This window comes from Thermobia domestica, chromosome 8 (assembly GCF_964235325.1).
Source record: "Thermobia domestica chromosome 8, izTheDome1.hap1.1, whole genome shotgun sequence".
In the NCBI taxonomy this organism is placed as follows: domain Eukaryota; kingdom Metazoa; phylum Arthropoda; class Insecta; order Zygentoma; family Lepismatidae; genus Thermobia; species Thermobia domestica.
Window position 1 is genome coordinate 155,031,331 of NC_137461.1, and position 24,980 is coordinate 155,056,310.

Below are 24,980 nucleotides of genomic sequence, written 5' to 3' on the forward strand. Positions count from 1 at the left end.
GTTTACAAGTGCAATGAAGAATATACCGGTCTGTTTTATGTTTACGTTCACTTAATCATTATCACTAGAGACCAGCTGTTTAGGCATTAAAAACCTGGAAAATAGGTAGGTAAATAGGCACTTAAAATTTATAAAATAGGCACTAAAATGTAACTCAAAATAATGAAGATACATACTCAATACAATTAAAAAATAAATTCAAGTCATAGATAATGTTCAAAGAATATAGAAACATAGGCTGCCTGTTTGTGAATATCTTCTTTTCCTGTATATATGAAAACGAAGCTTGCATTTATTCCGAGTATATTTGGTAAATACATTCTCTACTGCACTCTTTCACTATACATAACAGTTCAAATTTTATATATTTATCAGTACACACAGCAGTCCAAACTTTTACAGCACTTTATCAGTACGCATAGCAGTCCAAAGTTTTACGGCATCTTATCAATATAAACAACACTTATATTTCTCGGAAGGGGCAGAATCCTTTCTTGAAATTCTAAATTATATACTTTCTCCCAGTAAAGTCTAATTTGGAAGAAAATTCATAGAATAGGCAATATTAGGCACTAAAGCAATTATTTAGGCAGGAACTGGCGAAATAGGCAATATAGGCAAAATAAAATTGTCTTAAATTGAAACTATAACCTCCGATTTAAACTTCAAAACGTTATTTTTGATTATATTTTTAATATTAAAGAATAGACATTTCGTCTAACATCCGGTCTCTAATCATCACTATCGGACATACGCTGAGCAAGTTCAGAATCCGAAGACGAATTTTTGTCCTCTTCGCTTATATCATCATCATCATCACTGTCAATACCACCCAGTTCAATTTCAAAATTATCTAATGGTATCCTCTATTAATCCATCTTTCTCCCAGAACTGCTGCTCCACTCTAATCACGTGTTTGTTGTACCCCTCCCAATCCTCCGGTGTGACAGACTTCAGAGCATCTCTGGTCACTTCCTCCAATCTAGTCAAAGGCAAATCCCCTGTTGGATTATTTTCCCTAACAATTCTTTTGATTTTTGCCCAAGCTAGTTCAATGGCATTAAGTTCACACATGTAAGGCGGAAGGCGTAGTACGTTATGACCATTGATCTTCAATAATTCATCAATGCGATATACTTTCTCCTGTGGCTTATGTTGTTCAGTCAGCTGATGTACTGTATTTCAAACTTCTTCATATTTTGGGAAAAGGGAATTTGGTTGTCTTGAAGCCAGTTCATCATCTCCTGTTTTACAGCATACTTTGATGGTGGTTTGTTAATTTGTATGTTGTAGTAGGGAGCATTATCAAGAACAATGATACTTTCTTTAGGAACATTCGGGACAAGTTTTTCCGTAACCCATTTCTCAAAATTAAGTGAGTTCATTTGTCCGTGGTAGTCCCCAGAAGCTCGTCCTGCTCTAAAAGTTAAACTTGTCCCATCAATAAACCCACTACTTGCTCCAGCATTCACTAAGATCAACCTGTTCGAAGAACTTGGGTTTGAAGACATACCGTGTAAAGTTTCACTCTGCCAGCATTTCCCAAAAGTCAGATTGTTGTCTACCCAACTTTCGTCTATGTAAAGGATATTTCTATTTTGCGACCTGTAATTTCTAATGGCCCTCAAATACCTTCCCCTCCAATTCACAATATTTAGACGCTCGATGAGAATCTTCCTATTACTCCTGCATCTTTTCCACTGAAACCCCATACTGTGAAGCAACCGCCGTAAAGTGTGAACCTTGCACGGGAAATCAACTTTTTGTTTGATGACTGACAATAACTTTGGTGCACTTGGAACAATTTTCTTCCGCAAATAGAAGTCTTGTATAATATCACGTATAACGCACCTGTCAAATTCATCACAATGAAACCTATACTTTTCCGCTTTAGGTCGTTTTTTACCTGGAGTGATGAGTGATGATTCACCTGCGTCCAGTCCCTCTTCTTTCCGTATGTTTGTCACACTTCGCACAGAGATCCCTGTATACGTGGACACAGGCAAATTAGGATTTGATAATAAATGCTTCAGTTTTTTCTCCCTCGCTTCTTCGTCGCACTGCACTATGACCTTCCTTATTACTTCCCTAGCTTCGCTGTGTATAGTTTGCCCTCTCTTACGCTGTGAAGCCATTGTCAAATGACCAATAAGCAATAAAACCGCAACCACAACAGCACTCAATAAATAACCAACTCACACGAACTCTTCAGAATGACATTCACGTGACAATTTTCTACCCCTGGCAACGCTGACATATAGAAGGAGGGTAAGAGAGTGTCACAAGAGTCAGGCAGAAAGCATGTTGGAATTTTCCCCCCTCTACCTCAGCCCTCGCTGGTAAACAAGCTAGCTCCCTATACTATTATGGTTCGTTTTCCAGCTGAAAGATTGTTCAGCAGACCTAACCTGATTTATCCTGGCCTAACATTTCCTCGCCCGACATGAAGGCTCGTTTCAAAAAACAGCAGAGTGAGTGGTAGTCAGGAAGGACCACTTGTCGCAAGTTTTGAGTGTACCGCATGGCGATTCCATGCTTTTGTACTACAGACGAAAGTATTCCGTATACAATCTCTCGATATATGAATCAAAAAGCAGAACAATTATGTATGGGGTGAGAGCGAAGGTAAACGAGGTTAGAGTGAAATCGCTTCTATCCTTTCGAGGTATATAGATGTAGTGGACGAACGAGATAATGTTTCAACTGTAATCCTGTATTGCGATAACTGTGCCGGTCAAAACAAAAATATAAATATTTTGGCCATATTGAAATATGAACTTGCAAAATCCAAAAACTTACAACGAACCCATATCAATTAGTTGGTAACAGGTCACACATATATGCCTGTGGACAGTGTGCATAGTCAAATTGAGAAAGCATCTCATAATCAAAAGTTGAAAGTCCATCCGAGTGGATTGCCGTCATGAGAATGGCAAGAACAAAGCAACATCCATGAATTATGGAAGCATGGTTCTTTTAGCAATTGGTCAACTTTGGCAGCCGAAATATTCAGTGCTAAGAAACATGAGTCAGGGGAACCTTTCTTGCTGTCAAAAATGAGAGTTGTCATTTTTTCAAAAAATAGTGAATTTGCCAAAGTTAAGTATTCAATGACTAAGGACGCAGTGTATCTTACACTAAAACTTCGCCCACAAGGACAAAAGCAGCCAAGCAAACTTTATGCAGCAGCCATCCCTATCAGTAAGACCAAGTACCATGATCTTGTCAAATTGTGTAATCAGAATATTCTACCAAAGCATCTACACGGATTCTGCCAGCAGTTACCACACACGGGAGAAGCACAAGATACCCTCCCTGAGACAGATGAATATGAAGAAAAAATTCAAGACTTAAACACGTTGTCATCCTTTTAAATTTTTTCTTGCAATAGTTAAAAATTGATAAAGTTACAGTTTTGTGAAGTTTCAACAATTTGCATGTATTTAGTAAATGAATGATGCAAATTTTCATTGTATCAGTAAGCTTAACAAATCAGTAATAATTTGCAATATTCTAAGCTTTAATAAATTAATAAACGCTAAAAATAAATGAAAAAAAAAAACTAAATAATGGTGTCAGTTATTATTAACTTAACTATTCAGAAGATTAGATTAATTTTTACATATAAAGGAGAGGTAAGCCAAAGCATTTTTCTTGACAAATTTATTTTAAGCAGCATTATTTCAAGAAGCGTTCAGTATTTTACCGATCAGTATACAACTAACATTCTTCAATTAACGAATCAGCAATTTATTACCATTTATTTTTTTCCCTAAATGTCGCTTAACGCAATCTCGCTATGGCACCGTGTGCCTTAATGCATTAGTACATTTGAATGAATGTCGTTTGAAGCATTGATTTGTTAAAAAATTTGTAAGCAAAAATGAATTAAGCGACAAAATAAGTTAATATTTTTAAGCTATTATATACGTCACTGTCCTATTTGACGGAGCTTGTTTAATTATATTAGCTGTATTTTTCTTACGAAAATAGTCCAGAAAACAAAAAAGTTATTCAAGAAAAAGTATCAAAATATCAGTTTTTCGGGTCTCCTATAAAATTTTCAAAATGTCGCTTACTGCATTAATGCCGAAAAGGGACGATATGAACATAGGGTTTTCCAAATTTGCAGGGCTTCGCCTAAAAACTGTTGTGTTACCTGGAGCTAATGGAACGCACACTGTTTGAGTTTGTACGACACATCAAAACGTGAAGGTAATGACAGAAAATGTCAAGTTACAAACTCTCACCAATGATTCCATAATGGGTTTGATTCCCGGCGGGAGCTCATGTGATTCAGATTCCACGTTAATCAGTGGGCGCATGTCTCATATAGCGTCGCTACTGAACAGGATGTTAAACTCAAAATGAACTCAATAATTCCGTAACAACTTACAGGGACTATCTACACTTCATGACATGTGAACCTGTGTCTGAGGACTGTTCTACAGGAACTACCTGGTTTCGCTCAGAAACTGATGTCATCAAAACTTTGCTGGAAGACGCCCTAGAGGAAAAACTGTGACTTTTCGTCAATGGTTGTCTGTGGATATATGTATTGGAAACTCTTTAGAAGCCATTATCAGAACTTATTGAGCTATTCGTAGTTTTCTTTGTTGTTTTGAGGAATATGGTAAACACGACCAGTAGGTGTCACTGGACTCACTTTGCATAGAATGTCTCGTGACTCAACTCATAGTACGTTCATCTTACTTAGATGAAGAAATGAAGGTGATGGTCCAGAAGAGTGCAAAAATGTTACCTTTACCTGGCCATCTTCTTCTTCAACAATTTCGAAGTCAATAATAGACAGTACATACATCCATTCTATACTTTTTGTCATCGACCAATTTGTATATAACACACTTTATATATATTGACATAATAATGTAAGAAGAAACATTGTGCGATAACTTACCCTTGCAGCAAGTTTCTTTGGAACGAACTTGAAAATAAAATTTGCAAAATTTTCTAGTGTTGGGTTCATGTTTACTACGAATACTTTGTTGTATCTATCAGGATATCCTCCCTAAATGAAAAAAAGAAAAAGTAAAAACTAAATTTACATTCATTCAATTACACTTCCATTACAATTCACTTATAATGAAAATAATAATTAACTGCAGGAGAGATTAAAGATATTTTTCAGTGTACCATTGTGGATTTTTTGTATTTTTATTAGACTTAGTCATGTGTTTTGTCATTTCCATTGCCCAAACAGCAAGCGCGTGTATGCGCTGTGATCGACCGTAATTATACCGTCAAAATAATTGTCCAAGAAGTAATGTTGGAAGCGGACAATTTAGAAACAAGGTAACTTTTCCATCAGCATTTTCAGTCAGTCTTTATTGGCAGCGAGAATGAGTGCTTAACAAGATCTCTATGAAGGTTTTACTGTATGAGTTCAAACTCGTTCATAACATTACACCAGCAACTCAAAATATTTATTATGCAAAAGGTAAACACACAATGAACTACTCAGCAGCAACTTGTCAGTTCCAGAAATTTCGTGTAGTCTTCAAATTACGACTAACAGCGAAAGTCCAGACTCAAAAGAATAAGAGATTCCGGGGTCATATGACACGCCACTGAACATCAACAAGCGCAGAAAGCTTGTCAATCCAATTAGACATATCCGAATTCACTGTAGTGCCTCATTTTTACGAATTGAGGAAAACCATCAAGAGCTGCCATATGAATAGACTTAAGTTGGTGCCCAGAGTAGACTTGATATGTGCCGATAACTGCTGCGAAATTTTCGTTATGTGCGTTTCATGTCATGTACATTGTCACATGAGATGAAAAGTGTGTGTGTTTTTTAAATTATGAATGTGCATAGCTAGTGATCATGAATCACCAACGGTGGACTGTGTATTTATTATTATTATTATTATTTAAATAGTATTTATTTTTTCAAATTATTACCCATTTTAAAATAAAATGCACGCCATCAGGAACTGCAATTTGAGGAATCAAATTTTGGAACAACTAGCAAAGGGAAGTCAATTTGGTTGCCATCGTTAAAGTAAGTTAATCATAGTCGATTGGGTATTCAACTGATAGACAAGCGAACATACGGACAAGTAACTGAATATGAAGTTCTTGTAAAGAAGAGGTTATGAATTACATAATTCATTGGAACCTTGAACATACTATTTCTTTTGTATATATATCTCTAATTTGAACTGTAAGAAAAGAAACGATATGTGATACCATATATTCTTTCAATGTCGTTAAATATGCAATTATTGCTGAAAATACGTTGGTTCAAGGTTGTTCTTTCAGTAACATATACTTCAAGATTTAGAGATATCTTTAGACTTCAGAAAAAAGTACATTGTGAGTGATGATTACAAGTAAATAATTATATGAACTACATTAGGAAAGCTATGGTATATCTCTATAGAGTTATATCAACTTCAATAACGTTAAAAATTATTGTGTAAAGGATATAACTTTACATAATACTTTAACGATTGTTTCCTTCTTACGAATGCAGTAACAATTAATATTTCTCTACGAAGTTAAACAGATATGCAGATAGATTCGTTTGAAAATGATCAGTTTCATTGGAATTTACTGTCTGTTTTAGCACCGAGGATTTTTGAAAATGAAGTTAGAATTTAAGTCCAATTATGAGCCACTGTAAAGTGTTAAACTCCTAACGAGAATCGGACCCGAAACCACTTAAACTCACGTGCTCGCACACTGGCCGTTATTCCGATCATAATAAATGATAAATAAATAAAGAAATTCTACGATATAAATCTTATGGCATGTTCAATTATGAACATATTTTTTTTTTAAATTCTATTTCAACTATGAATTTTACTCCTCTACTTCATTAATAATACAGCGTATATACTTACCAGAAAGCATGCTGATAGTTTTTTTACTAATGGAAAGGAAAATTTCAAACTGTGTGAAATGGTAAAATCTGATGCATCTAGTATCAAAATGCATCCTGTATATGGTGTCGCTATACTATGCAACAAATCAAGTGTCATAAAAGCTCGTCTTGCATAGGAATTTGGATCAAATTCGACATCAGTTTTGAGTTTAATTATCCTTATCAAACATCCTTCAAAGGACAGATTTCTGAGTGGAAAGAAAATGCTGAAAAATCAAAACAGCTAATTGGAAAATCAATTTAAAAATAAAATTGCTTTATCTTATACTCACACCTACCAACACACACACACACACTCACACACAAAATATATATCAAAATTTATATAGAATACGTAACACTTATGCTTGGTGCATGATGCAGGAAAAGTGTATAATGTAGAACATCATTTTTATTCTTCAAGATTGATTACTATTTGGTCTAGGAATTAATTCGTGCGGTTTTACAAAAGATGGCGTAACTAGCTTATTGTCCCATAGTTTCGTTGATCCAAACATGCGTTGAAAACTACTGTCATTGAGCATCTTGTTTAGTATATGTCAGTTGCTTGAAGCGGAAACAACAACATTTTTTCTTCAACTGAAAACGGCGCATTTTGTGCCTGATAAAGTGTTTTTGCGGGGAGTTATTCTTCATTGCTTTAACATGAAGAAAAGTGCTACCGCAAGTCATCATATTTTAGTGGAAGTATTTGGTGACCATGCTCTAGCTGAGCGAACGTGTCAGAAGTGGTTTGCACGCTTTAAAGGTGGTGATTTCAGCTTGGAAGACCAAAAGCAATTTGGACAGCCAAAAGAATTTGAAGATGAACAATTGAGAGCATTGCTTGATCAGGATTCGTGTCAAACGCAGGACGAACTTGCAGAAGCATTTGGAGTTGAGCAAACAACAGTTTCCAAACGTCTCAAAGCCATAGGAATGATTCAAAAGATGTCTTATTGGGTTTCACATGAATTGAAAAGAAAGACGTTGAAAGAAGAAAAACCGTTTGCGAATTGCTGCTTCAAAGACAGAAAAGGAAGGGATTTTTGCATCGAATTGTAACTGGTGATGAGAAGTGGATTCATTACGAGAATCCTAAACGAAAAAAGGCCTGGGTGAAGCAAGGTGAACCAGGTCCTTCACAACCGAAACGAGATATTCATTGTGCAAAGATTATGCTGTATATATGGTGGGATTTGAAACGTGTGGTGTACTATAAACTTCTGAAACTTGGTGAAACTATTAATGGACACCGCTATCGACAACAATTAATGCGTTTGAAGCAAGCTCTGGCCTGAAAACGACCAGAATGGAATAACAGGCATAATAAACTTATTTATCAAGATGATAACGCTCGACCACATGTCGCAAAACCGGTCAAAACCCTTTTGGAAAATGTCGGATGGAAAGTGTTACTCCACCCGCGATATTCACCAGACACTGCTCCGTCTGACTACTACTTGATCGATTGCATGAATAACGATTTGATTGGACAGCGGTTCACTTCTTCAGAAAATATCGAAAAATGGATCTTTGATTAGATTGCGTCAAAGGATGAGGAATTCTTTCGACACGGAATCCGGAAATTGCCTGAAAGATGGGAGAAAGTAGTGGCTAGCGATGGACAATATTTTTGTTAACGTATTCATTTACTTTGTTTTTGAAATAAAGCTTCAATTTTTATTAAAAACCGCACGAATTAACTACTAGACCAAATATATATAGAAATTATTCCCTTATACTGTATTTATTTCTGCGTTATTGCAACTTATATTAGATAAGAATATCTTACATGATTTTGAAATAGGTCGGGTAGAAAACATCCCTGAGTCAATATATATATATATATATATATATATATATATATATATCACAAGAAAGCAATTATGAAAAATAATTAAATTAAATTAAAATCATGACTCATCCACTTTCATGTCAGAATTAACTAGAGAAGGTTACTTTGAAAATTACTTAACTATTCACAGTTGTAAAATTTATTTGCTACTAGCATCAATTACCCGCTTCGCTGGGTTAAATTAGGAAAAAATAGTAATATCTTTGGTTAGTCAGTAACTTTTTGGATTAAATCGTATCAGAAGTGTCAGTGTTCATCTCACGAGGAAACCGATGTAAGTGTTACACGAAATCGTGGACGAGTTTATGAGCAAACGAAGTGTTTTTGTGTACAATTAAACGCATTAGAGGGAAAAACCCTCTATCTAAACCGTTCCGGACATATAGGAGGGTAAGGGGAAATCTGACGCTCTGATATTTTGTGTATTTCCAGCTGTGTTGCGAGTGAATATGTTTGAAAATGGCATTTAAATGTTAAGAAAGATGCATCAGAGCCAATTAAAGTGTTGTTGAATGTTGATGTGAGTGGTGAAGCTTTTACCCGGGACCGGAGAAAGAAGGGGCGATGAGAAATAATAAATGCCATTGACACGAAGAACAATATTGTATGATATTACTTGCAAATATATCATGTCTTTAGTTCATAGAAAATGAGAAAACGTAATATGAAAAAGTATTAATTATATTGCCAAAGGAACAGAGACGTTATTATGTGAACAAAAATACAAGGTCATATTCTGTGCAAAAGCGCTATAGAAAAACAAATCAAATAATTTGAAACAGAAACACATATTGTTTCAAACCTAAGTACTACAGTGTGTAGTTCTGTAACATAAATTAAAACGCAATGTGTGAATCAATAAACAAAAATAGTATCTTCCACTTAGGAACCGAAAACATGTACCGGTATGCCTTATATACTGTATATCATATACAATTCCGATCGGTAAAAGATTGTAGAAATTATAAATGATTGGTAAGTTCGGATGGCCACCATTTAAAAAAAAAAAAAAAAAAAAAAACTTTTTTGATCCTATTTGACTGATGATGCTTTTACTCGATTCAGCGTGCCAAGAAACCTGTACATAGACACCTTACGTGCCCATTCTAGGCAACAATGGAACGCCGGAACTTTCGCCTTCCTCGTCCAAAACATTCCTCCACTAGAATTTTTATTTACTTCTAAGACGACGTATTACTATAGTTTCGTGAATGAAGGAATTCTTCATTTTCAAAAGTCTCTTTTACTTGTAGACCTACTATCGCTACATATTCAAAAATTTGCAAAATTTGGAACAGCAGCCTTCCCCTTATTCCTCTATATCTCCGGAACGGTTAAGATCGAGTTTTTTTTTCTCTAATGGGTTTAATTGTACACAAAAACACTTTGTTTGCTCATAAACTCATCCACAATTTCCTGTCACACTTGAATCGGTTTCCTCGTCAGTGACCTCAAAAACTATAGATTCGACACTAATATAAGTCATTTTCGATCATTTGTAAATGTCTTTCCCCTCCTTTAAGTTACATCGTCAAAGTGATATGACTAAAACATGTTCGAACTTAATCCAGGTTGAAAATTTGATCGAGATCGGTCCGGTGGTTCGAGAGTTATTAAGTTCTTTTTATTTTCATATATCTCCCTCTCCTACCTCCTCCCCTAATTTCTATTGTCAAAGCGAATAGATAAATACCATCCCAGGCCCAAACCTCATCTAAGTTGAAAATTTGACCGTGTTCGGTCAGGTGGTTCAAGAGTGAAGTCACATAGACAGTCATTTTCATTTTTAATTTTTTACGTAGATCTCCGCCTCTCCCTCCCGATCCCTACGTTGCACCGTCAAAGTTAAATGATAAAAATTATCCCAAGCCCGAACGTCATCTATGTTCAAAATTTGATCGAGATCGGTTGGGTGGTTCAAAAGTTAAGTTTTATGTATTTGTCCCCTCCCCTCCCCCTCCACTAAGGTATACCGTCAAAGTGATATGATAAACACCACCGCAGGTCCGAACTTCATCCATATTGAAAATTTGATTAAGATCGGTTCTGTGGTTAAAGCGTGATGAACTCGAAAAGACGGTCACTTTTATTTTTATTCTTTTTACATATTTCTCCCCCTCCCCTAGGTTCCGCCGTAAAAGTGAAATAATGAAAACATCCCAGGCCCGAGCCTTATCTACATTGAAAGTTTTATCAAGATAGGTCTGGTGGTTCAAGAGTTATTAAGTTTAATTTATTTTAATAGATTTCGCCCCTCCCTTTCCCCTCTTCTTAGATCTACCGTTAAAATGATATGATAAAAAACACCCCAGGTCCGAACCTCATGTATTTTGAACTTTTTAAAAAGATCGGTCGGGTAGTTTAAGCGTGAGGAAGTCACAAAGACAGTCACTTTTATTATTATTTTTTTTACATATATCTCCCCCTCCCCTTCCCTTCGTTGCACTGTAAAAGCGGAATGAAGAAAACATCCCAGGCCCGAACCTTATCTATATTGAAAGTTTGATCGAGATTTACACGAATCAGAAACAAAGCTTAAATCAACCTCCATTCATATGTATACTCATGCCACTATTAAAGAAGTGTTACAAACAATGTACACTTTGCATCAATAAAATTGTGAGAGAAACAGCGAGCAGTTAGGGCGCCCAATTGACACCTTCATATCCCATAATCGTGTCTGGTAAAGATATCCCTTTCTCTCTCCTTCTTTCATGTTTCCCATACTAAAATCAGCAAACAGCATCAGCGCAATTCTAATTTCAAAAGGGACATGTATTATTATCGATAAAATGAAAGAATAAAAGTGAAACGAAACAAGATTGATAAGGTGATGGAGGGAGGAACTGACACACACAATGATAAATTGAAATCGATGGACGTCTGTTATTCAGCGGTCAGAAGTCACACAGACAGTAGTAGTAGTAGTAGTAGTAGAAGCAGAAGAAGAAGAAGAAAAAAGGGAGCACAGAAAAAAAAATGGAATTTAAACATAGTATAAATAACTTTATATTCTAAAGTTCCGTTCTCGGAAATCCTACAGCACTATACACTAATGTTTGGATTTTGTGTTGTTTAGGGTTATTACTATACCATACAGAGGATGTTAGAATGACTCACTAAGTCATGTGCGAAATGAAGATTATACTTGGTAGTCAAATTAAATACCTTATTTAAAATAGAACTCTAGAGTTCTGAGAGATATCCAGAGGTACTCAAAATGTCAGAATTTTACCACACATGCTATTTTTGCTCGTGGCTCGGTTGCAAATTCGGTGGAGTTCATTGAACGTGTGATCCTTAATATATAAAGGTAACCAAGATAGTGCACTTGCTTTTTGTGGAGGTCCGTGTTCAATTGGCCCTCACAACGTGGGTTGAATGCGAATGGAGATAAGGCGAAGGTCAGTTGTTGGTATAGGTATATCCAACATACTACCTCGTTGTGACACTTAAGTTACTCTGTGAACTTGCGTAAGGACAGAGTGAACATGGGACCTCCACAGAGCGTCATAAGGGCGTGTACGCTCAACGAGGTCAAACTGGGGTCAAACAGGGAATATATGCCAGGCCTTTGGTAAGAACATCGTGACTACGCGGACAGTGCAGCGGTGGTTTAACAAGTGACGAAACACTCGAAGATACACCACGTGCTGGAATACCAACACACGTATTAAACAAAGATCTTCAAGCTGCAATTGAGGCTAACCGAGGCCAGACATGTGAGGAACTGGGACTACAATTCAGTGTGAATGCAGAAACTATTTGGAAGCACCTCCATAAACTTGGGAAGCACTACAAGGTGGGTCGATGGGTCCCAACATCATTTGAGTCCGGGCCAGAAGTCAAGGCAAGAAGACACTTGTGTTTCTTTGCTGTCTCGTGTGAGGAAAGAGCCATTTATAGACATGGTGCTGACATGTGATGAGAAATGGGTACTGTACGAAGTTTCACGGCGCCGTCATTATTGGTTAGCATCCCGAAAACCGGTTCCAAAACAGCCGAAACTAGCACTGTACAAGAAGAATGTCCTCCTAAGTGTTTGGTGTACTGCTCGCTTCATCGTGCATCTAGCTGATCAGAGCATCAATGCAACTATGTACTGGCAGCAGTTTAGCTGTGTTCTAGAGAATTCTAAACGCTGGAGCCAGCACTTCTGAATCGCAAAGGGGTCGTGTTACAGGGGAACGCTAAACCTCAAGTGGCTAGGATGACCCGTGACACCGTTCTACGCCTTGGATGAGAAACACTTTTGCATCCACCATACTACCCGGACATTGCACCCTCCGTTTATCATTTGTCCCATTCCTTGGACAATCACCTTAGAGGATGAAAGTTTAAATCCCTAGTAGAGGTGCAAAATGCAGTTGATACCTTCTTTGCTTCACGGCCCCGATGAAATCCATGTTCTTCCGGAACGTTGGTAGATGGTCGTCGATACTGATGGGGACTAATTTGGTGAGATGAGGTGATTTTGTTTTTTACGTCCCGTTCAGCAGCGAGGCTATATGAGACGTGGACCTACTGATTAACGTGGAATCCGAACCACATGAGCTCCCGCCGGGAATCGAACCCGGGTCTCCCACGCCAAAGGCGCGTACGCTAATCGCTTAGCCACGAAGGAGCTCAGGGGACTAGTTCGGGTCTTCCAGGTACGTCTTAGGTGACATATCGACGTTCGAAGGTGGTAGGTGGAAAAAGACAGAATTTTCATGGTTACTTATGTTGTAATAGATCCAATAGGTATAGTAGATCATAACTTAACATTCAGACTAAAAATGCAAAGGGAATAAGGAAAATTGAACTAGTGCCATTTTTCATCTAAATTGTTTATCAGAAAGAGTGAATGTTAGAAGTGCGAACTGTATCAAAATGAAAACTAACAAACGTACAAAAGTAAATGAGGATGTTCCCTTAGACGTGACAGACTTTGCATGTTTCACATTGCAAATGCGAAAAATAAATAAATATATTTAAGTAGGTTATGTGGAGATAAATTATAGGATGGAATCGAATTTTGTACCAAACGAATATAAATAGAATCTTCTCTTAAAATAATAATAAAAAAGGTTATTTGTTAGTCATCTTTGAAGATTTATGTTCCGAATATACATTCTTAATTTCACCTATTGTGAACATAACGTCCAGATTGAATAAACATGCCAGAGGTGAAACACGTCATCGTCAGTCGGTGATGTGTTTAGGTTATGGACTGTTCACATGGTCTAGAATTCGAACCTGTACTGAGCCAATGATCCAAAGGACAAAAAAGAAATTTTACTTATTTGCATGTGTTTTACTTATTTTCGATACCGGGTCGAACAGGCAATTCGAGTAAAGGTTTAGTCTGGGACAGTTCTGTTTGGGTTACGGATAGTCATCAGACCATCGAAAGTGGCTCGGTTTTACCTCTATAACACGCGAAAAGCGTGTGTGTGAGAGAGAGAGATAGAGAAGGAGGGAGAGACAGAAAGAGAAGAAGAGAAAGAGGCTAAGACATGATATAGTCTAGGCTCTGTTCATAAGAGCTGTAGAAAAGTAGAGGATGACAGCAGACCTCTTCAGAACCTGGTAGACGGTGATCAAACAATGAAAAAATGGAAGGTAACACTTCCGGATCCGGGCCTTTGTTGTGAATTTCAATATTCAAGATGGCGCCCGCGCGCAAGTATCAAATTTTATTTAAACGGCAATAACTTCTCACAGAAGCAAATTAGAAAGTTCGTTCTTGTACTAAATTAAAGATAATTGATAATATAAGTAAGAAAACTGGGTATTTTGTATACATGTTGCCGTCATATTTATAAATAATGGTAATTTGATTAAGAATAGTTGTTCACCGTTTCTTTTTTTTCATTTTATGGCAAATAACTGTGAAGCTATTCAGGCACGTAGCCAAGGGGTGGGTCCGGGGGGTCCGGACTCCCCCCCTTCGAGACCAGAAATTAAAAAATTAAGGAAGAACGAAACAAAAAGAAACAAGAAATAGGAAGAATCAGCGTTAAAAATAAAGATAAACTATAAATATAAAAATAAAGCTAAAAATAAAAATAATTTTTTGTCATCGCATTCTTGCAGTATCAAACATGTTATTTCAGAAAAGGTTTTCTACTGCTCCTTTAACTTGTCATTTGGAACAGACGGTAATTGACGGAATAATAAAACAAAAAAGTTATGTGGAAAGCAAGTCCTGTTAACATTTGATTCAACAGAGAAAGGAACGCAGATATTATAAAATATTTTACAAGACATTATTGGATACGTACTTTTTTAAATAGTTGAGAGCATAATGAAAGGAAAATTGTTATATTTGGATGAACAAAAGAAGGAAAGTAGATATTGTAAAAATTTTTAAAATATTTTTTTAAATATTCTTTTATTCGAGATTTCTTCATAGTTTGTTACTAAAACACTTACTAATATGCATGGGCGCCGATCCTGGGGGGCCGTCCTCCCAAAGGTCATGTGGGCCCCCTTGTTGTATTTATGAATATACAATGTATTGACATGATTTGAATGCAATTTGTCTTAAAATCTTCATATATGCCTTCTGCATCTGAATGGACCTCCCAAAATTTACACAGAAATAGGCGCCCTTACTAACATGTCATAATTTTAGTCTTAACATACCAATATATGTTGCTAGTAAAATGTTTAAATTGATCAGGCCCCTGGTGTGATAACCACAATATTTCACATCATACTCCCCCCCCCCCATCACGAAATCCTGACTAAACGAACCAATATATGTTACTAGTAAATTAGTTTAGAATAATCGAACTCTGGTGTGAACCACAGTATTTCATGTCTCGGACCCCCCCCCTATTACGAAATCCTGGCTACGTGCCTGCGCTATTACAAATATGTGAAAGCAACACAAAATAATTAAAGGAACATTATCTTAGCTTTCTCTCGTTACTAATATCTTTAGTAGATTTTAAAAGATGACTGAGCTAGTTAAGTTTAAGTGGCGCAGTTTGTAGCGGTTTTTGGACTGTAATAAATTGCCGAAAAGAAAACACACTACACGCAAAATTTTCAAAGCTATTACTATTACTGTGTTGCAGAAAATGAAATAATAATGTTATTGGTTTTGCTAAGTATTATTATTAACATGTTTGTTCTTATAATATGTAGTTAATGTAATTATTATACTTGTTTAGAAGTACTTTGCAGACTCTGGTATCATGAGAATTTATTTTAATTTGATAATAACATAATTTGTGATTGTGAGAGCTAGTAAAATTTAACGGAAGGTTTTATTCTTTTTAGTTTATAACCTTTTACATACATGACTTTGTGTGTGGTTGAGAGAATATTTACATATTTCTTTTCAGAATATAATGTAAAATTACTGATAATCAACATTAAATATTCAAAGTAATGTTCAATATTTTGTAAATTTCTAGCTTTGCTTGAGAGTAATATTTGTATATTTCTTGTAAATAGATAAGTTACAGGATAAAGTAAAACTACTTACACTCAACAGCATAAAGTTATTAAAATAATAAGATTCATTTTTTAAGAAATGCATCTTAATATAATTATTTTTTTAATAAATTTGTTTTCGGAACACAAAGTAAAATTACAGACAAAAAATTCTCAAACCAATAAGATGATGTGAACATTTCTATTCACCTAAAAGCAATAATAAGGAAATCGCTTACAAATAATGCTAAAATGTGTTTTTAATTAATCATCTACGAAAAACGGGGGAAATAATTACTATTGTGTAATATTTCCAATAACTTCATTAGTAATTATTTCTAGGTATTTAATATATGGAATACTATGGTTCATTCTTCTACGTTCTCAATTTGTTTAGATCACATTCTTTTCTATGAACTAAAGGACGTATCCATACACTAGGCACTGTATTTGCAGTATGAAACACAATCTACATCACGTTTTCGACACTTACATCTTCTTTTCTGGAACTTCTACATCCACATACACTTATAACACGCTCTGGCAAACAGTTGAGTATTGCACTGGGAACTAGTGGTTTGTCTTCGCCCAGTTGCCAGCCACACTCCAACGGATTGAGAGGCGCACTTCCATCAAGCACATTTAAACAAGTGTGTACCATGAAGAATGACCTCTGCAAGTGACTCCCAAGAGAAGAGCTTGTGGGTAGAATAGTTAACAAATTGGCCGTTTTTGAGTGCGTAATCAGTTCTGATCAAAGTTCGTCAAATGATTTTTAAAAACTCCTAAATTTTATAACTTGAACAAGGTACTTTTCTGCATTCTCAAAGTATTCCGGCTCTTCAGACTTCTGTTATTCGAAGTTTCGAAGAATTTAACAGGATCTGCTTTTTTAGCTGTTGATTTTGTACCTTTTTGACTTGTGACATCGGGGCCTGTAAAATAATGGGTAGCAATAAAGACTTTGCTCAAGTGACCTGCCATTTTTAGAAAATATATAGAGAGGAATAATTTTTTATGCATATTTCTTCATCCATAGCTCTGCCAATCCTTGGATTTCAAAGATTGAGAAATAATATAACAGGTATACACGAACATATGTGAAATTGGAAATCACTACAGTACGTGGAATATTATTCTTGACACAATGCTCGATGTGAAGACTTATTCTCAAATCTGCTTCCTCTATTGACCATTTTAACTCTTCATGTGATTTTGGAACAATTGAAAAAGCAGTAACAGATATAGCAGGAGTTGCACCATTTCCAAGTAGTAATCCACTCAGATAACATCTTTGCTTTTGTGGAGAGGTAGTATTTTATGACACCTTGAATTTAAATTTTGCTTCCCGAGGAAGCCCAAAATCTGACCATTTGCATCGGTAGGGATATGGTATGTGACAGATTTGTTAGTAGTATAGATGAAGCGGTTACACTTCGCTGTCTTTCCACATTGGTCACTGAGGTGGCAAAATATCTATTAACTACAAAATCCTCATGAATTCATGTGTAAATACTGCCTCAGTTCCTAAAAATACATCAAACAGGATTAGCAAAAGTTTGTAAACCTTTCAACGAGATTTACAAAGTTGGTTCATGACATTAACAATAATTGCTGTATGTAATTGCTGAATGCTCTTCGAAGACCTACCGTTTCAACAACTTTTGCAAAATAGGCTTATTTCCGATTTCTCGTCTTGGTGGTTGCACCCAAATTGTCCAGCAATGTGGTGGAGTAACACAGGTCATTTTTCAATATGTTATCTAAAAAAAGTTCCCTCTCATTAGCAATGTCTACCAGTCTCTACGCAGAAGTCAACGATTTGACAGGTGACATCTTGGAAGAAGTGGAAGGTGACACTACTTTATTTTCTTGGCGAAATAGTTAAAGCTTTTCTCTGTGAATGGTCTTCGACAACGGTGTTGTTTTGTACAAAAATCGCGCGTTTCGGAATGGTACATCGCCATGCGTTAGGCAATTCAGGATTTCTTTTGCATTAGAATCTAGTACAACTTTATGCGACATAAAATGGTACAATTTCATAGGACTGTGTACCTTGTACGGGTTTTTCATGCGCACCATAAATTCTACTTTTCTGTTAAGAGTTACGAATATTTTCACCGGCATTGCCAAAGAACTCATGATGAATTTGCAAGTCATAATTTGTTTGTGATATACCAAGAATCTGACTGAAGGTTTGGCGTGTCGAAAGAGCATCGTTGTACGACGGTTCCCACTCCGTAATATAGTCCTTTCTGCGCGTCTGATCCACGATAACAGCCGATAATTTCTTAGATCTATTTATAGTTTGTTCCAATGCCATATCAGTACCAACTGGGCTGAATACATTGTTCGATTTTCTGACTACGAAGTGGCCATTCATGAACTGAGCGTTTATTTCTAGGTTTGAGTCTCTAAATTCCCCATTTGTTCAAGATAGAGGGACACCCAACCAGGTAATTGATTCGATTAACTGACATGACAAACGGATTCAACTGCTGTACAGTATACAGATGCAGTGGCAGTGTCCTTCTCGGTCAGCTCTTACAATGCTTCTCAGCAGAAATATTAGATGTAGAAACTGTTCATGGTGGCGGCACAACTCTGAAATTGAGCTGAGTTTCTCTGAAAATTTCTGGAAAGCCTTCTATATTCCTTCTGAATCACTGGCAAACTCCATGAACTGATATGGAAAACGTTCAACTTGTCTTTCTTTCGTAATAGTCACAGTGTCAATGAACTGCTGGATGACACACGTATAACATTCAGCTTCTTCCAGAAAAGTCTTCCACTTTAACATAAACACAACATCTGTAATGATAAACATGTCTCTCATTCTCCTAATATAGTTTGTTCCCTTTAGAATACTCTCGGTCACTTTGGGCACAAAAACAGAATTTTCTATGAAAATAGACTCCAAACCACCACCAGAAATGTACTTTCCTATGGAGGCAAGAAAGACTTTTGTCATATGGAATGATCCTAGCATGAGAATAATGTTGGGAAATTCATTTCTTGTAAGCCGAATTTCAGCAGCAATGTAATACACCCATTTATCACATACTACGGGCATTGAAGACTGGTTTAAGTGTATAAGTACGCCCTGAATGTTTTTCATTGCTGTGTATACACTATCGTATTTCGTTGCTGAATACGGCAGTACTCGAAGAAAGCCAACTTTTTTCTTCGAAACACTTGAATCCATTATAATGGCATTCACAGCACACAACGTTAGAGGAAATTCTTTAGTTTCTAGCTCATACGTAGTGTACATTATGTCTTGAGTTAACTCCGTCTGATGCAGATTATAAATGTCCAAATCATATAGTTTAGAAAAAAACTGTCAGCGTGTTTCGAATGGAAATAGGTTTAACTTTCTTTCATATTTCTTAAATTACTGAGATAGAACCAAGCAGGGGCGTAAATAAGGGCCCCGCAGACCCCGCATTGCGGGGAGGCCTCAACCTATAAGGGGGCCCCAAATCGTGAAGTGGGAACTTGTTAGCACCTCCTGGAAAAGTATCATGACTGTATCGTGACTACCATGGATTCCTAACAGAGTAGGCTCTTCGTAGTCGAAATTGTCCATAGTTCCTACCGTGAAACAATCACCCTGAAAGTGGCTTGGAAGACACAAAGTGAAGGAACAGATTTTAAATGTGTATTGTGCAAAGATTGCTTCGTGCTTACATGATTTCTTTATAACCAACTAATACACCTAACTTGTTCATAGTTGAGATTATGCCTGCTTTTGCATTTCTCATGAATTGAATATGCCACCATCAATGCATGCGGATTGCTTTCCTACCACGATGTACATTATAGAATAAAATCTGGAAAATTTACTTCAATAGATTTTGGAAATTTATATTCTATTGGTCGGAAAATTCTTCAAGATTATTTTCACTTTCTTCGTCAGTGATACGTAGATCTTCACTTACCTCCGCAGATATGATATTCCGCTTGTCCACTTGCAGCAATTTTGCTAGGAGATCCAAAACAGATTGAGGAATTCTAGTTGTTGACCAGGACTAATGAAGTTCCTGACTGTCCCCAAATTCTCCCTCAATACCTCTCCGACTCTCCAGAAAACATTCCACCCTGCACCACTTAAACTTAACCAGTTCCGTCATCTTTTAAAATCTACTAACGATATCAGTAACGATAGAAAGCTAAGTTTATGCTCCTTCAATTATTTTGGGTTGCGTTTACATATTTGTAATAGCTTCATTGTTATTTGTCATGAAATGAAAAAGAGAAGCGGGAAAAACTAAGTTTTGGCCCAAATGACCATTACTTTTAAATATGGCGGCCAAATTTTACAATATACCCAGTTGTCTTACTTCTACTTTCAATTATTTTTAATTTGATGCAGGAACGAAGTTTTTAGTTTGTTTGTGTGAGAAGATATTTCAGTCTAAATATAATTGTGTACTTGCCCCTCCGCCATTTTGAATATTGAGTTTCACAATAAAGGCCCTGTTTGCGAAAGTGTTATCTTCGATCTTTTCATTTTCTGACAACCATCCAACAGGTTCTGAAGAGATCTGTGCTCATCCCCTGCTTTTCTACAACTTTCATGGACAGAGCCTTGATTAATAAGAAAACGTCAAGAAATACACACACACACACAGAGAGAGAGAGATGAATATAAATATGAAAACTACAGATCATTAGACTGTATGATAAGGAACCCCACACACTCGTCAGTATTGCTTTGTAAGTTATCTAACTGCAGATGAATCTAACTCTGTGTGCAGCCATTACTTTATGCGAAAAAGATACTACCTTGTGGGGAAATCAAACCGAGATTTTCCAGTTGAAAGTCGAGCACGTTATTGATAGTCCACAGATTACTGTAACCGAAATTTTTTAAATATAGTATAGTGTTTCTTTCTAAGAACAAGGGAAGTGGGTAGTTTAGATCAATATTGGGTATGTGATCTCATTTTAGGAATGAGAAGTCACTCTCGATTCTTCACGATCTCTTTAAAAAATCTAACTTTGGCTTGAATATGATTTGAACGAAGCTTGATTTGCTGTACTACTCATCAGTTACACACGTTACCCCAACACCATCTTGCCAATTAAAACCATAGGTTAAATATTACGATATTTATATCAACAGCGGTAGGCTCATCGAAGCAAGAAAATTAAAACGTTTATTTTATTAGTTTTGCCAACCAATTTTAGTAAAAAAGACACGAGTTGGTAACGGTGAAATCCATCTTATCATCATTTTCGACTTAAAGACGCCAAAATTAACTTTGTCTTTATATATGTGTGTGCGTAGAACAATAATTCTTTGTTTGAAACGTTGCTGAGAGACTTTTTCTACTTCAGTTCCCATGAAAACAAAAATTAGCAAGTTATCTCATTTGCCTAAGTGACATTTAAACTAATTTTCGATTGGACAATTTTTGGTAATCAATCAATCGTGGACAATGTTATATTGGGTGAGTGATTACTAATCACGTGACCCACGGTGACCAGAATAGGCGCAAATCAGTCCAATGACGAACATCGAAACCTCCGTCATGGAGGGAACTCGGGCAAAGCGATTGGGGCGACGAACATTGAAACCTCCACAACGGAGAGGTTGTGTAGAGTGGACGATTACGAATAGTGGAAGATTAAGTTAAGTGGTTTAGCCGAACCACAGGTTAAGACGAACATTATTTTGGTGGTTTTGAATATGTCATTTTGTGATTCTACAAAGAGGAAAGTATCTCTCTTGGTCATCAGGCAGAAGACACTTGTCTGTAGTCTTAGAGTGCAGAGAACTTTTGTTGGGAGGATACCAAATCGTCAGAGGACCATTTCATCATACATCTCGACAGGACACGTTATTCTATGGAATTTCACCTGGATGAAGCTCTAAGTAAAATGCCAATTTTGTTCTGAGATAGCGACAGGAATATTCAGTGAATTATCTCTCGCGAGAGTTATGTTTCTTCAATTGTATTAAAATCGAAGATCATTCAAATAGCCAGCACGCCTACTACGAATTTGTAAGATTGATTACACATATTATTTTGTGTAATAAGCTACTTGCGTCGAAAGTTAAATTTACGTATTTTGGTTTAATCAATCTTTAAGTAAAGAAACGAAAAAGATTTTAGTTTGGACAACAGAGTTTATTTAATATTTTCACGGCCGCATAAGTAGTTCCTGTTGTAAAATCTCAATGTATTTCTTATTGTGTTCTGATGTGCATGTGAGATGACTTAACTGAAGCAGTTAGAGAAATATGTAATTTAGATAATTTTGAGATTGAAATATTACCATTTAAATGTATATGTAACCGGCGTAATCATTTAACATTGAATCTGACAATCCTTCATACCGCGAGAACGTAGGTTGTGGTACGTGCTTTCTGATAATTTGCAGTAGCAGTGAGCTATCCCTCGCACCAAGTCCAAAAGGTAAAAAGAGAACTTATAGGGTTAATTATTACACACAGATAGCTCGAACACGACCGACCACGTTGCGTACCAACTCTCACTCAAATTCTCCCAAGTTTGATAGTTGGTAAAGCATGTTACTTATCTTGGTGGAGGGAGATGATTGGGAGATTTACACGTTAATGCATATTAGTTATTGAGTGCAAGGGTAAATAGAAGCGACCTTAGACACCTACCCCAACTCCATCTTGCCAACTAAAACCATAGGTTAAACTTTACGATATTCAGGGTTGATTGTTGGAACTAACCGGCTTCTTCCTGTAATTTAATTTACACCAAAGTACCTTCCGATATTCATTTATTCGATGACCTGACCTGTAGGAAAATCAGTGTCCACTAATAAACGTAATAACATAAAATTAGGGAATAATTACAGAAATATTAACATATTATGTAATAATTGCGCCGCTCAAGTGCAAAAGTACGGTTAAAGTATAATAATAATAATAATAATAATAATAATAATAATAATAATAATAATAATAATATATATATATATATATATATATATATATATATATATATATATATATATATATATATATTTTTTTTTTTTTTTCACGGCAGAGTTGTGACTGCTACGAAAAATAGCACTGTGCTCTTAATATCAAGCTCTAAAATTTCAATTTCAGTAACGGCCTAAAAAGTACTGCGTTTACACTGATTTTTGGCAGTTCGAAACATTGCAAAAGCGTATTATATTTTTGGTAATACGGTATCCTTAACTTTTGGCAACGGAAGTGCACATGTTCTTATTATATGGTAACTAAATTGTAGTTTAATGAGGATTTTCAATAGTTATGAATAAGAGTATCAGAAGCCCGTATTTTATGTGGATAATTCGTACTTTATGACTGGTGTTTGTATCCGTATCATACTCCTACATACGGAGAAAATGTTCGATTTTTTTTGGACTGGGAAAGTATATTAATTATTTACTATTTTCTCACTGATGATCCAATGCTCACCAAGAATAATGCGGAGTTTTTTAATCTTTCATTTTAAAGATACGTGGAAATGCATTTAATAGAATGCGGCCCCTTTAAAAGAATCGCAGCAGTCTTTGAGTTTACGAACGGTGCGGAGAATTATGAACGACGTGGAAAAGCCTCTTGGTAAACCTGAGAATATGTTATTTCTAACCCTGGACAAGAAATTTCGCATTGAAAACCCAATCACAGACATAGACTTGAAGCACCTTAGATCTTATTTATGTTACTGTGCTAAATACGTTAATAATTATATCATGTGGTGAAACAATCATTTAAGCCTACAAAGAAGAAAAGGAAAAAATGATTTCAGTGCAATGCTTCCGTTAAATAGTGTGAACTGTTGTAGCTATGAAAATATTAATTTTAGAACAGAAAAGTATTAGTTTAAATGTTAATCTTTTTTATGTAAAGATATTTTATAGCAGATAGTATTCCCTTATTTAAATGATTTCAACAATTTTCACTAAAATCGATTGTGTACGTATCTTTGTATCCAGAAAAATCTTGCTACACTACTTATGACTAATGAAGCAAATATGTACTGTAATTATGGCATAGTGCAAGTACGTCTCCAAGCACGTTCTTGACAATCGTGTTATGCCCATTTCAGTTAGCATTCCTCTGTTATAGACAATCAGAAACATAATCGGAAATGCCGATAAGCTAAATAACCTGCTATGTTCATTCTGGAGTGATACTTGCTTCGACAAAGTACTCACTTGTGCCACATTTATAACATGCATATTTCTTGTATTTCGGCTGTTAGATAGGGGATGAAAAAGATAAAAAGCACATTTTTGCCGCATTACATGTTGGTCGAAACAGAATTCGTGGATGAATGGAACATTACATTACGAGTCGTCTACAGTACCCATGGTTTGAAAGAAGCCTGCCATCACACCACTGATTATTATTTCTGTGTGTGTCATTCTGTTGAATGGCCCTGAAACAAATTAAAATTGTGAACCGTTATGTGTACTTTAGTATGAATACCAGCCATGTTGTTAGAATTGCAACTATGATATCCATCCCACTGACAACCATTGTGCTAGAAAAAAATCAGCGCAGTGAGGATCATTAACACACTTTTTTTAAAAATGTATGCTGTACACGAACCATTGATAAAGCCAAAGAAAATTTTGATTTCTGCACTGCATACAGAAATAGAACTGATGAGGAATTTTATAGAAGCCATAGATGTAAATGGTTCAGCACTTACTTACATAAATATTGCCCTAGTTCAGCTTCAAGTATTTAAAGTAGGCGTGATTATCAGTACATAAATCAGAGAATATAAACCGTTTGAATCTATGTCAAGGGCCACAAAGAAAGAAGCTTGGCAGAATGTT

The 24,980-nt window shown here is 36.0% G+C and overlaps 1 protein-coding gene across 1 annotated transcript; it reads right to left on the reverse strand.

The window, feature by feature from the left end:
- Window positions 1-1,163: 1,163 nt before the first annotated feature.
- LOC145692353 (uncharacterized) lies at window positions 1,164-18,498 on the reverse strand. The gene is made up of 2 exons (XM_081767651.1): window positions 18,354-18,498; window positions 1,164-1,984 (listed from the first exon to the last, which is right to left on the reverse strand). Exons 1-2 carry the CDS (start codon window positions 18,496-18,498, stop codon window positions 1,164-1,166), a joined length of 966 nt encoding a protein of 321 aa, XP_081623777.1.
- Between the last annotated feature and the right edge of the window lie 6,482 nt (window positions 18,499-24,980).

Coding starts and splice junctions, on each gene's coding strand:
- LOC145692353 (XM_081767651.1), bottom strand. CDS start 18,498: ATGGCATTGGAACAAACTATAAATAGATCTAAGAAATTATCGGCTGTT. Junction 1,985..18,353: donor AACCTTCAGTCAGATTCTTG/GTATATCACAAA, acceptor CCACGTATACAG/GGATCTCTGTGCGAAGTGTG.